General features: G+C 35.2%; 1 protein-coding gene across 3 annotated transcripts in view; it reads right to left on the reverse strand.

Annotated features, from left to right (window-relative positions):
* Positions 1 to 13022, reverse strand: part of MAP4K3 (mitogen-activated protein kinase kinase kinase kinase 3) — a gene marked incomplete at its 5' end in the record, with an annotated part of 132280 nt that overhangs the window by 68464 nt on the left and 50794 nt on the right. For all 3 annotated transcript variants that reach the window (XM_084234526.1, XM_084234525.1, XM_084234524.1), the window contains one exon: positions 5897 to 5987. In XM_084234526.1, the coding sequence (XP_084090652.1) occupies positions 5897 to 5987 (91 nt within the window). The remainder of the gene's footprint in view (positions 1 to 5896; positions 5988 to 13022) is intronic.

Here is a 13022-nt window from a genome sequence, read left to right on the forward strand (position 1 = left end):
TTCTAAGAACGGTCAGAATGGATGTCTAGGCCTGGCAGAGGGTGTTGTTATTAAATGGGCAGGCACTTATGACTGATAACTGCTACACAGGGAGGAGTGTATTCTCCCTGCCCCCCAACAATATAACCATTATTTCCTTCATTTGAATACTTGAAAATTTCTATTAATTTGACCAAGGCTATCTCTTTGGTTTCTTAGTTTAAACTAACACCTCTGGATCTTTTTTAAGTGTCAGGTGAGTTTTCTCTTCAGCTCTGTATTTATCTGGTTCACTCAAACCAGGATGTTATCCTTTCTTGTTAAATCTAACTCTTTAAAAAAAGAAAAGTAGTTTTGACTCCTTTCTTTGTTTCTGACATACATCTTATCGGTTCTGATTGTTTTAAATACTTCAGCACAGACAATGGGATATATATATATATATATGTGACTGGAAATAATTCACCACCACCCACATGCTTCAGAAGTGGTTGTTGGAAAGACCCATCAGAGGCAGCTTCTTATTACTAGGGCTTTGCTTACAAGCTATTTGACCTGTACTAAGTGAGTTAACTAATGAGGTTAAGGAATGTTAGAACTATTTTTTACCCACTGGCGACATACAGTGCTCTAACTATGTAGATTATTTAGAATTACTTTGCTTAAATGAAGTATAAATGGCAAGTTCATCGAACAATACCCTTTGGAATAACACTTAGGCACCAATTTGGCATGTGTAATGCAGGATTCCATAGTTTGATTTCTCTAGGTAGGATGAATCTTTCCTCTAGAACTCAATCTCTTTGTGTTTTTCAAAATATGGTCTGGGAACTCCTGAGATCCATTTAGGGGTCAGCAAAGTCAAAGACATCTTTATAATAACACTAAGAAATGATCTGCTCTTTGCACTCTGTTCTCATGAGAACAGACTGAATTTTTCAGAGGTTACAGGACATGTAATAATGATGCCGTCCCTCTGACGGCTACTGGAATATGTGTGTGTGTACTCTTGCGTTTACTCTTGTGTGAACTCTTGTGTTTCTTGTGTTTTGAATATTTGTTTTAATTTTTTTTTAAGATTTATTTTTTATTTATACAAGAGCTGGGGTACAGGCCAGAGGCGCGGGAGGGCAAGAGGACTCATCAGAGACACAGTGGGGAGCAGAACAGGCAGACGGACCAATAGCACTGCTGTGGGGAGCAGCAGGTGCGACAGGAGAGGTCTGCTGCGCCATGTGGGAATCTCCCTGGCTGGCCAGGAATCAAACCCACACTGCAGAGGCTGCGGACAGCTTCACAGCGCAGTGCTCAACCCACTGCGCCACTGGGGAGGCCCTGTTTTAATTTCTAATGTGGCAAATATCAATAGATACAATCCTGATAAATAAAAGCTCTTTTGGATATTAAATAATTTTAAGTGTACAAAATAAAAGGGGTCTAAGACCAAAATGCTGAAGAACCACCGCTCTAAAGTATTTTAATAACTGCTGCACATGAATCAGTCTTTCATGAAAATACCTGTGCTTAAGAAACAGGCAGTAGGAATTTCACACATCTTACAAAAACCAGTCAAGTGATTGTTTTAGGGTCTGCTTAGGATAAAATGAATTAACATGTAAAGGACCTGGAATGTGGCACAATAAATATCAGCTGTTTTCTACTCCTTATGCTATAATTTATCCAACAAATTGCTCCTAGAATTTAAAGTGTAAGTAAAGTTTATGATTTCTTTTTTAAGAAAAAAAAATTGGAGATGGGATTGATTTGACATGACTTCTCCCTGAAGTCATGCTAATCGCCACTTCTCTTATTAGTGCTAATTATCTGATTAATAATTTATCCTAAATGTTTTCTGGGGACTGATGAGTGACAGCAAGTCTGTATTTTCCAGAAATCATCTTTCCCTTTCCTTTGCAATTGATCACTGCTGATCACTAATCTTTTGACACCTGTTCTGCCTAGATAACAATCACATCTGCTAAATTTTCAGTATAATGAGATATAATTTATATAAATCTAAAAGCTTAAATTCATTTAAACTGTCTAGCTGCTCTATAATTATCTACTCACCTATCTTGTGCTTCAATTCCTTCTTAATAATGCTCTTCCTACCTTTTCCGATTTGGAAAAAAAAATTCTCCTTGGTAGAGAAAATGGTTAAGGGAAAAAGTTCTCTACTTTCTCACATATTTCAATTTTATACCATCGTTTACTTGAAGCTGGCCTGCTCCCTTTTCCCACCTTGCTTAAAAACACAATTTTCTATTCATTCTATGTTAAATGACTCTTACTTACACATAGATAGGAATAGATACACACACACACACACACACACACACACACCCCACTTCACTTTTTAAGATACTTAAAATACTTTACCTTTGTATCATTCTATTTAGTTAAGTCTGGAATTATCAAAACAAGTTTAAATATTCAGTCTACCAGAAAAACAACTTTCATCTATTCCAGGAATGTCTTTTTGCAATGACAAATCTGCGTTTGGTTTTGGTCATTCACCAAACTATCTGCCTAACTGAAAAGAACTTGAATTAATCAGCTCATTTCATGCAATCTAATAAATTATAAAGTCTTTGTCCCCAGGTACCTGAGCTGAAATAAAATTAACCACTGAGGTAAAATTTCAATGTATCATTATTAACCCAGACTCATCAAATCCTTATGATTCTTTATTCTCATTTCTCTAAAATCTTTATATCTTTTAAGTGATAGAAAGATGAGTAGAGAAGAATAATTCAATACTTTTGTTTTCTAATTCAGTGTTATCTTGAGCAGGTAAGAACTAACATTGCAATAACTACTTCACTGAACTGAAAATTTTGCCATACTTTGTAACCCATCACAGACCTAAAACTGAACAAACTAAGTTAAAATTGTTTTGCCCAAATATAATTTAAAAAGTAAAATGTGAGCAAGACCACCAAATAAAAGTTTATGATTTCCCCTTAAACTCTAAAATGAGAGTATTAGTTGTCTCCTAAATATTACATGGTTTTTCATGCATGCATTCCCTTTACCAGAAACTACCCTTTTCTACACACATATACATACTATAGCTAGCACTCACTAATCCTTTAACATGACATATTTGTGAGTCACATTATTCACTATTTTCTCTAATTCTACTACTTTGACAAAATTATATATTCCACCTTTCTTACAACTTTGTGTCTTACATCAAAATCATTATTGCGTTTAGCATATTAAAGTGCAATTATCTGCTAGTGTTTGTTTCTTCTACTAGATTACAAAATCAGTCTGTAATCTAATTAAAGGCAAAGACTATGTTTCATCTATCAGGTCTCCAAAAACCAATACAGTACCTATATAGCACAAGAAAAAATGTGAAAACACTTTGCAAATGGTAGTAACTTATAAACATGTGATTTTCATGAGATAAATTATGTTCATCTATACCAGTACTTCAAATGCTTAACATAGCTGACATAAGTAAAATTGTTTTTACTGTATGGATCTGATCTTCTACTGCCTTATCTTCTGAGGAGAATCTGTTGTTACTCAACATAAGCTTTAAAAGTTCAAACTTGAAAGGAATGTCTTAACTTTCCTTAAAGGAGATGTTGGACTAAGGAATGCTTAGAAAGGGCCTTGAGGTGAAACCATTCTTCACTTTAAAGAAATAATAGTTTAAAGGTCTCCTGGGAATAAGGCAAAGGTCTATGATGATTTAAACTTGCTGTTTTATAAATACCCACATACAAATTCAAAGATTAAAAACTATATCAAACCAGGACTTTAAATTTTAAACTCCCAGGAAAAAGCTTTGTCTGTCCAGTTCCTGTTGTACAGTACACAGGCTTTCAATGATATTTTACAGGAACTCAGCCTCAGTTCTTTGGACATAAGCATAGGTTAAGTCTGATTCCCCGAGGGAGGGTTTACCAATGGTCAAAGGAGGCTGGCTCAATTTTCTGTCTAAATTTGTTGTAACAGGCTGTAATGGCAACAACAAAGAAGAAAGTTGCTAGGTTCAGTATATATTTTAGGGGAGATGTATCAAGTTTTGTAAAATCATTCAGTAAAGAAAAAAAAAATCCAAGAAATCCTGTTCCCTTTGAGACTAAATCTGACCTTCCTGGAGTAAGTGATCGGAAACACTGAAACATATGTAGAGTCAGTTTTAAATCCCAGTACCAACAATTAGCAGAAATCATTTATCCAGCGCTTCACTTTCTGATCTGTAAAAGAGTGGACTATGTGAAATGATCTCCTGTCCCTTCCAGCCCTAACACCTTACAAGTTCCGTCATTAGTATTCCATATCTTAAATTGAGTCAGGTCTCTAATTAGAGAAGAATCTCTATAGAAGCAAAGTGTTAAAAAAATTAATTGCTATTCTATATTATACTAACATTTGTTTTGATATCATTTTTGTCAGCTACACTAGTTACAGAGTAAAAATCATCTATTTATACCAGTTATCTCCATTTTAGATCAAATAATACCAAATGAACGTAGCTGTATTGAAAAAAGGGCCCTAATTTTGTCTGCTTTATAGGTAATTTTGCTGTTTGTATTCTTACATTTGGATTAAAATAAAAGTGCCTTTTAAAGAATTCATTAAAATATACACAAAACATGATTCTTTGTACTTTGCTGTAAGTACATTATGCTTCAAAGAGTTTACTTTAAAAAAAAAAAAAACATTCAAAATAGTCGGAATACACATTTCCTGAAATCTAAAATTACAAACTTTGTTATGTATAATCTCAAATTGGTGCTTTTGTAACATGTTTAGAAGTGAAGGTCAATTAATGAGTTAATTAAAAAAGAGCTTCACTGTTTTGCCTTAAGTCACAGCCAAGACTTATTAATAAAAATGAATAAAAACACAAGAGGAGTTCTGATCTTGGGTGGGTAACAAAATCCAACATTTCGTGCTTCGCCCTGTGTGGGATGGCTCCTGCCTAAGTAACCAAGAAAGAAATGTGCAGTTTGGTTTAGTACTGGCTTTTATGAGGGTGGAAAAGGTCAGAAGTTATTTAGTTGGCATTCTTGAGTACAAGATGACAAAAAAAGGTAGGACCCTAATCTGACAACCACTTGAAATGAGACTATAAACTACACAACATTAACTCTGTCAAGCATCCTACTTGTAAAATGGGAATAACATCTACCACAGAGTAGAAATTTGTAGTTGGATCAAATGAGAATGGGAACTGCAAACAGCTATGTCCTCATACACCTACAGTAGTATATTGGAACAAAACAAAATTTTCTTAATACACAGGAAAACATCCTCCCTTTAGAAGGAGCCTCTAAAGCAACTAAGTCACAATGTTTAACTCACAGTGCATGCAGAACTGAACGGATAAACAAGATGTGACCCAGAAGTCACCCCCTCTGGAGTATGACCCGGAGAACCAGGCTTGTTCCTACCAAACCAGAATGAGGGGAGGCAAATTCACAGTCTGAGTTCACTTTAGGACTTGGAAAAATAAGAAGTTAGTGAAACATTAATTCTTTGTACAAAATGAAGGGAAGGGATGTTGCAATACTCCGAAGCTAGAAGGACAAAAGAAAAATTTTCTAATAGAACTATAAAAAGAAGAGATGCCATTAAATTCTAAATTCACCACAAAATAGAGTCTAGAAAAGGCAACAGGAAAGCAGATTCAGGTCTCCAATATACCACAGGAGGACTAACCACAAAAGTTGGTTTTTACTTTCTATTTTCCTTTCTGTAATGACATCCAGAATTCCCAATAACGACAAATCATAAACTAGGATATCAATTACAGAATTAACAAATAGGTCATAAATACATATTCCATTCATACAAAAAATTGTATCTTTTAAGCATGGAGAAAATTATAAAACATGGTATTAGAACTAACTTAATTTTGTTAAGTATACCAAAAGGGAAACAAACAAGATACCTGAGATAGCTTCCAAAATAAGCCACAATATTTGGGTGTTTACAGTCTTTCATCATTATAATTTCTTGCTGCACAACCGCGAAGTCTTCTCCTGGGGAAAAAAGGCATGTTGAATATTTAGTAGGTAAGAAAGATTTCCAAAAACACATTTATTTCAAAACACAATGGTACTGCTGATACTACTTTAAATAAAAATGACAGAAAATAGAGTGATTAAAAAATATGAATGCTAGTCCCAGACTAGATGGTTTAAAATCCCAACTCTGTCCCTTACTGAGCTGTATGAACTTGAGGAAATAACTTGCTCTCTGTGCCAATTTCTTCCTATGTAAAATAGAAATAAAAATATTAACTACCTATATCACATAACTGTTAGGAGAACTAAATGAGCTAATATATGGAAAATACTTACAACATCGCCTGGTGCAGTTACCACAAAATCAAGTACTGGCTATTGTTATTATTATGCTTAGGACATAATCACCAGATAAGTCACTAAAAAGTACATAGTACTATTTCCTTTATTACCAAATAACAATAAATATAATTATAGTACAAAAAGTTGAATCTTTTTTTTAAAAGTCAGGGCAGGAACCTGAAAAGGTTTCTGTAGAGCCAAGAGGACTACACATGAGTAGTGCTGGGTTACCAGATGGTTCACATATACAGGGTGACCCTGTATTCCAGTGCCTTGTTTCAACTGTGCTGGGATGCAGAATGGAATTATATTTGAGCCTAGTCGAGTCGGATGACTGGCAAATAATCTCTCTCCTTCTAAACCCCTGCTGACCAAATTCTTCAAAAATAAGAACCAGCAATCCTAGAGCAGTGTCACATGCTGCAGCTCCTGAATGAACACTTGCCATAGAGAGAAACAGAACTGCAAGAAATGCAAATGTGGTAGCCAGAGACTATGCAGAAAGAAAACAAATGGAAATTGCTTACATTTAGATCAAAGTAGCTTTATATATCTAACTCTACTTTTAAAGTATTATATACCATGTAAAGCCCAATTAAAAGTATCATCAGTTACAAACTGAAAAACAGAAGACTTCCCAAATGACTGCTTAAGTCACAAGTGTAAGATCATTATGGCAAGTCCTGGCATTTCTGTAATTGTGACTAAGTCTTGAATAGTCCAACCATGAACCATTTGAACTTAATGTCAAAACCTACTTTACTGCCCCAGTTACAAGGCAAGTAGTACTGGAGAAGAGACAGTACTTCATTTCGTTACTTTCAACAAAAAAGTGAGTGCAAAATTAAAGATCTCCAAAGGGAGAACAGAATAGGAAATTGTTATGCCTCTAAAATTTTAGAAGAAAATCACTAAACTCAGATTCTCTTGACTTGACCTCCCAGCAATCACAAGTCTTGGTTTTTAGTACATTAAGAAACGTCTAAGTTGAAAATAATAAAACCACATGAGACTAATAATAATTTTCATGGATATACTTTAAATATTTTTAAAATTCTGAATTTTGCTTTTTAACCTGCCTCTCAATTATAATTTCTCCCAATCTACTGAAGGGGTTGTATGAGATCAAGTTGATACAGTCAGAGTAAACTATGGACTTTTATATGTTGGCTAGAGGACAGCAGCTTGCTTTCTGGGGGTAAACCTAAGACCCGACACCTCAAAGGGAGCCAACGTTAGAATAAAGTTGATCTGCAGAAAGCAGTGAAGAGAAACAGGGAAAAGGGGCGAGGAGGAAGGCATGTAGCAATGGAACTGGGCTACTAACGCAAGCCTCATCTGTCTCTGTAATTTTTGAATATAACTGTGTGGCACCAATAAATTCCCTCTATTATTTGAGCCATACTGAGTTGGAGTTTCTGTTGTAACTATAAGCATCAAAAGTTCTGCTATGATCTCTGTACACATCACAGGCCTATGACACTGTATCAATGTCTACATGTGTATGTCCTCACTAGACTCTTATGTCCTCTGGGGCAGGATCATGCCTTAATCACTGCTGTGTCCCTGGCACTTAACATGGTATCGCTAACACTGCTGCCTGAAAGAATCTACAAAATACCACATAATTCCTCTCTATGATGACCCCATATTGGGAATATTTGCCCTTGGTTTAACTTCGACCACTTACTAGCATTTTTTATACAATTAATTGCTTATTTGCTGCTTGTGTGCTTTCTACTAAACTGAGTAGGTTTAAGTCTTCAACTACCTCCTTACCACGAAAGAACAAAGAAAAGCCAAATAAAATGTCAGAGGGAAAAAAGACAAAACTGGCAAGCTGACCATAGAGCTGAGGCACACAGCAGGGGAGGAGGAGGAAGGGTCAAACCAGGGGGGAGACGTGCACAAGGGACTGTGGTGACGGATCACAGGTGCCGAGGTGGTAGGAGAACTACAGGGACTGCACTGAAGGAAGAAGTCAAATACCATGCCCAAATTAAAAACAGAAAATAAATTAACTATTAAATAAATAAAAAGAAAGCTGCTGATCCAAAGTGCAGCCTTCATTCCCCCATTAAGTCATCTCTACATTATTACAAGAATAGCTAAATTAAAGTTAGCCCTTTTTTGAGAAGATAAAATCCACAACTTGGATTTTTAAAGGTAACTGAAAAAGGTAGATTCGGATAGAAAAAAAGAACAGTTCATTAATACTCTAAAGGGGCCTAATAATAGATTTAAACAGCTTTCTTCAAAGCTCTAGAGAAATAAATTCCAAAGATAAAAATCAAGAGGCCCACCCTGCCCCATCCTAGCACATTTAACTGGATACTACGGAGCAAGATGGCTAAATGACAAAACCTTTCAGTTTCTTTCCAGTTCTGTAAGTCTGGGGCTTTCTGTTAAATTTTTTAGAAGTTAAAGTGAAAAATACACCTTCCAGAAGATGGCAGGCCAGATGCACACACACCCCTGACTGAGAAAAACAGGCAGAATGACAAGTACAGCAGATCATGGAAAAAACACATCAACAGAAAAATATATGCAAAGTTATCAGAATGTACACAACATGTATTAGGTGTTCAATAATTGTTAGCTCTTTGTAGTAGGTTGAATACTGCCCCCCAAACATATCCAGGTCCCAGTCCCTAAAACCTGTTACTTGAAATGGAAAAAGGAGCTTTGCAGATATGATTAAAGACTTTGAGATAAGACACCCTGAGTTATCTGGATTAGGCCCTAAGTGTAACCACAAGTATCATTACAACAGAGAGGCAGAGGGGGACTTGACAATAAGAAGGCAAAAAGCAAGATGCTACCCTGATAAATTTGAAGATGGAGAGGAGGACTACGAATTAAGAAACACAAGGAATGCAGTTCTAGAAGCCGGCAAAGGCAAGGAAATAGCTTTCCCTTAGAGTCTCCAGAGGGCCAGCAGCCCTGCCAACACCTTGGTCTTGACCCAGAGAAATTAATTTTGGGCATGTGAACTGCAGAACTTTCAGAGACTAAATCTGTGCTGTCCAGAGGGACCAAGTTTGTGGTAATTTGTTATAGAAGCCATAGGAAATTAATACACTATTACTATCAACATTATTACTGTGGTGGAGCTAGCTGGCCATGCAGTCTGTGCTCTCCCATGGTGTGGAAGTTACTGATCGCAGGCAATTACCCAGTCACACAAGTTTCCTAGTCAACGTGAATACTGATGTACCCTAGAGGCTACTTCTTGCCAACAGAACTTGAGCAAAAGTAATGAGTTCTTTTCCCACTTTCTTTCACTATTGGTAGGTTATATGACATTGTGCAGTCCAAGAAAATGCAAGAAATCTGGGGCACTGAGTCATGAACAGGGAGAATGTCATCCAACAACCTGAACACCTGCCATGAATTATTACATAAACTTGAAATAAAATTTTATTATGTTAGGTCACCGATATGCTCTAGTTATTACAGTAGTTAACATTATCCTAAACTGAAATAATTACTGCCATGGCTTATGTAAAAGGTTGTCCAGATTGTAGTAGGTGCTTCACAAATGTTTTGATTACAAACAAGAACTCAGCCCCTTTGTTTAGTAGATAGAAAATATATGAAAAAGGTAAAGAGATACAATGAAGATGGTAGTCATTTTTCTCTATTTTCCTTTGAAGAAATGTATATTTAGTTAAATGTGTCAAAGCAAAAGATGAAACTTGAATGTTATAGGGGTGGATCTTTACCTAAAAATTATAATTAAACATAAATTCCCTGATAACTCCCGGGACTTTCAGTTACAAACTGACAACCACTGTATTTCCAGCATTTCATGAAATTCTTTATTTTTTTTTAAACAAAATAATACATAATCTTAAATCAAATGGATCTCCAACTGACTGCCTTTTTGTATGTTTAATTATCTGTACTGGTGTCAAGTATATTAAGTTTGTAAGACCTACGCTTATCATTAACATAAATGTTTTGAATTAACAGAGTATCCACTAATGTTTTCACAAAATAAACAAAATTTCAATGAAAATAATTATACAAACACTATTGGTAGGAGGTATGGGTGAAGGGTTGGCAATGTCAAATGAGAGAACAGCTTCTGCAAAGGAATGGAAGGGCAACACAATGCAAAATGGGCGATCAATACAACTGCCTATATACAGGTATCTACAGATGTGTAAGATTTAAATAAATGCATGCATATGGCTTCTTTTCCCTTCTATGAGTTTGGGAATATACATGTACTTCATTATAGTCCACATCCCCTTTCTCAGGAGTCAGGGGGGATAAAGTTTAGTTTTTAAGGACATAGAAAAGAAACCTGGTTTACTACTTCCTCAAGTCAATGAAGCAACAGAAAAAAATATAATTTCTTTAAAAAGTTAAAAGTGTCAAGGTATGAATAATGTAGGAGTGAGCAGGTCAAAGGTGAAAGAGTATATTCAGTCTTAAGTCGATAATATGGTTCTAATACATTAAAGTGTACCTAAGCAATCCATGATTAAGCTTTGAAAAGTAATTATCATAAATGATGCAACAGCAACACTTCATGATGGCAAAAAACGCAGGGCAGCACTGAATAAACAACTGTGGGTAAGGGAGCTGGTAAAGCACTCAAGGGAGATAGAAAAGGAATCAGAGGAATAATTTCCCTGAAGTTTTGTCACTCTATAATAAAGGATAAAGGCAGATAAAGCACCTCTTTTATCTCTTAGGACAGGAAAAAACTAATGTCAAAGCTGACAAAAAAGAAGATTCATAAAATGCAACTTTGGAGAGCCATAAAAAAATGGAGTGAGATCTTACTGGTGATTTTTCACACTTTTAAAATTTTGCTCTACAATTTAATAAATGTTGCTTTCATGGAAACAAAACACAATTCCTGATTTTCTCACTATTAATTTCCCCAACTCATCCATTTTAGTATTTTTTGTTGGTGTTGGAAAAGCAATGAGCTTCAGCATTTGAAACAAATGTGTTTCTCCCATGAGTTGCCACTTATTCAATCAAAGTTATCTACCTGCACTTACATACTACTTTAATAACTGGTGCTGCAAACAATACCATGAATGAGAAATAAGTAATTTTAATTAAATACTATTATTAGTGTGAAAAAGAACAATGAGCAAGAATGAGAGGAATCAGATCCACAAAGAAGATACGTGACTTTGAGCAAACCACAAATGCTGTGCCTACTGCACTATGAAATGTGAGTTGGACTTAAGTGATTGTTACTTCCCTGCTACTAGGTATTTCCTATGAGAAAAGTTTTTAAAGTTATAAAATGTCTGACAACTATTGAGATAGATGACCTTAAACACTTCTTATTGCTCTAAATAAAGCTCTGACTTTGAGACACAAAAGCGGGGGAGAAAAGGATTCAAGAGCCCCATAATGTAGACAGTTGTAATACCTTATAGCTTTGAAAGTGAAGTGTGGAAGACCCTATATATGAGTTCTACTGTAGTAACAAGTTCCACTACATGCTCTCATCTTGATCTATTTTTAATTATCTTTCAAAATTAGTCTCTAGAGCTGGCAGAAAAGCAAAATCAGACTACAGTCACAGGAACAAACCTGTAGTTTCACAAAATAAGGTTTACAGACACATTTCAGTGAAAGAAAGACTACAAATCAGAAGAATTCTACGCCATCTAACCAAACAAAGGAAACAGTTATTTAAAGATTTTGGGAAGAATGGAATGAAGCAGTGATACTTACTATAGAAAAATACTGTAGCACTCTCTCTGTGCCGGGTACTATTTTAAGTGCTATAGATAGATTAGCTCATTTAATCCTTACAACAATCTTAAGAGGGAGCACGATTTTTATCTCCATTTTAGAGATGAGGAAACAAAGCTCCAGAAAGCATTCCAGAAGCAAGGTGATCAAGCCCGGACTAGAATCAAAGATGCCTTGTTTGTATCTATGCTCTAAACTACTGGGCAACATACTTAAGCTCACCAACAAGGAAACATTTCTCACAAAATATAAGCAAACTAAAACAAAGAAATTAAATATGAAAATTAGGGTGGCTTCTGTGAAAATATAAATATAGAATCAAATGTTTTAATTTAAGTACCTCTAATAACATATATATGGTACTCTCTGGGTGGCAGAATATGAATTTTTCTTTTTACTTATTATTTGTGTTTTGTACTTTTGTTACAATGATCAATAAATGCATCACATTACTCAAGCTCAACAGTGCAACAACTCAAATATTTTATTAATCAGAAAACAAATGACTTGATGAACAACAAGATTTTTCAAGTTCTAAATTTTTTAAAGCAAACTTGAGGTGCAGTAAATGAATACTATGAGCTAGGCCCTAAGTTCAATGCTGTGGACACAAATTTGATTAAAAACTAGATATAAAAAAAGACAACTCTAGAATGACAATGTAGTTGTGGATAAGTGCTGCAATAGAATTATTTCTGCAGAGGAGTCATCTTAATCAGCTCAGGGTTCAGGAAAGTTTTCCTAAAAGAAGGCACTAAAGTGATTTGCGGGAATGATTTGTGTACAAACTACTTCTGATTACAGACTATTTCACTGAAAAACAAAGTCACTTCTTAATAATAAAAACTGAAGATCCTGTTTCAATCAAATACCAAATCTTTTTTTTTACTCCATAATTCACTAATTTCAAATATCCTATTTTAGTTCCTTATAAACAGTAGAGATTTAAAAAAAAATAAAGGACTTCAGACTATA

Source organism: Talpa europaea (genome assembly GCF_964194135.1).
Source record: "Talpa europaea genome assembly, chromosome: 6".
Classification (NCBI taxonomy): Eukaryota; Metazoa; Chordata; class Mammalia; order Eulipotyphla; family Talpidae; genus Talpa; species Talpa europaea.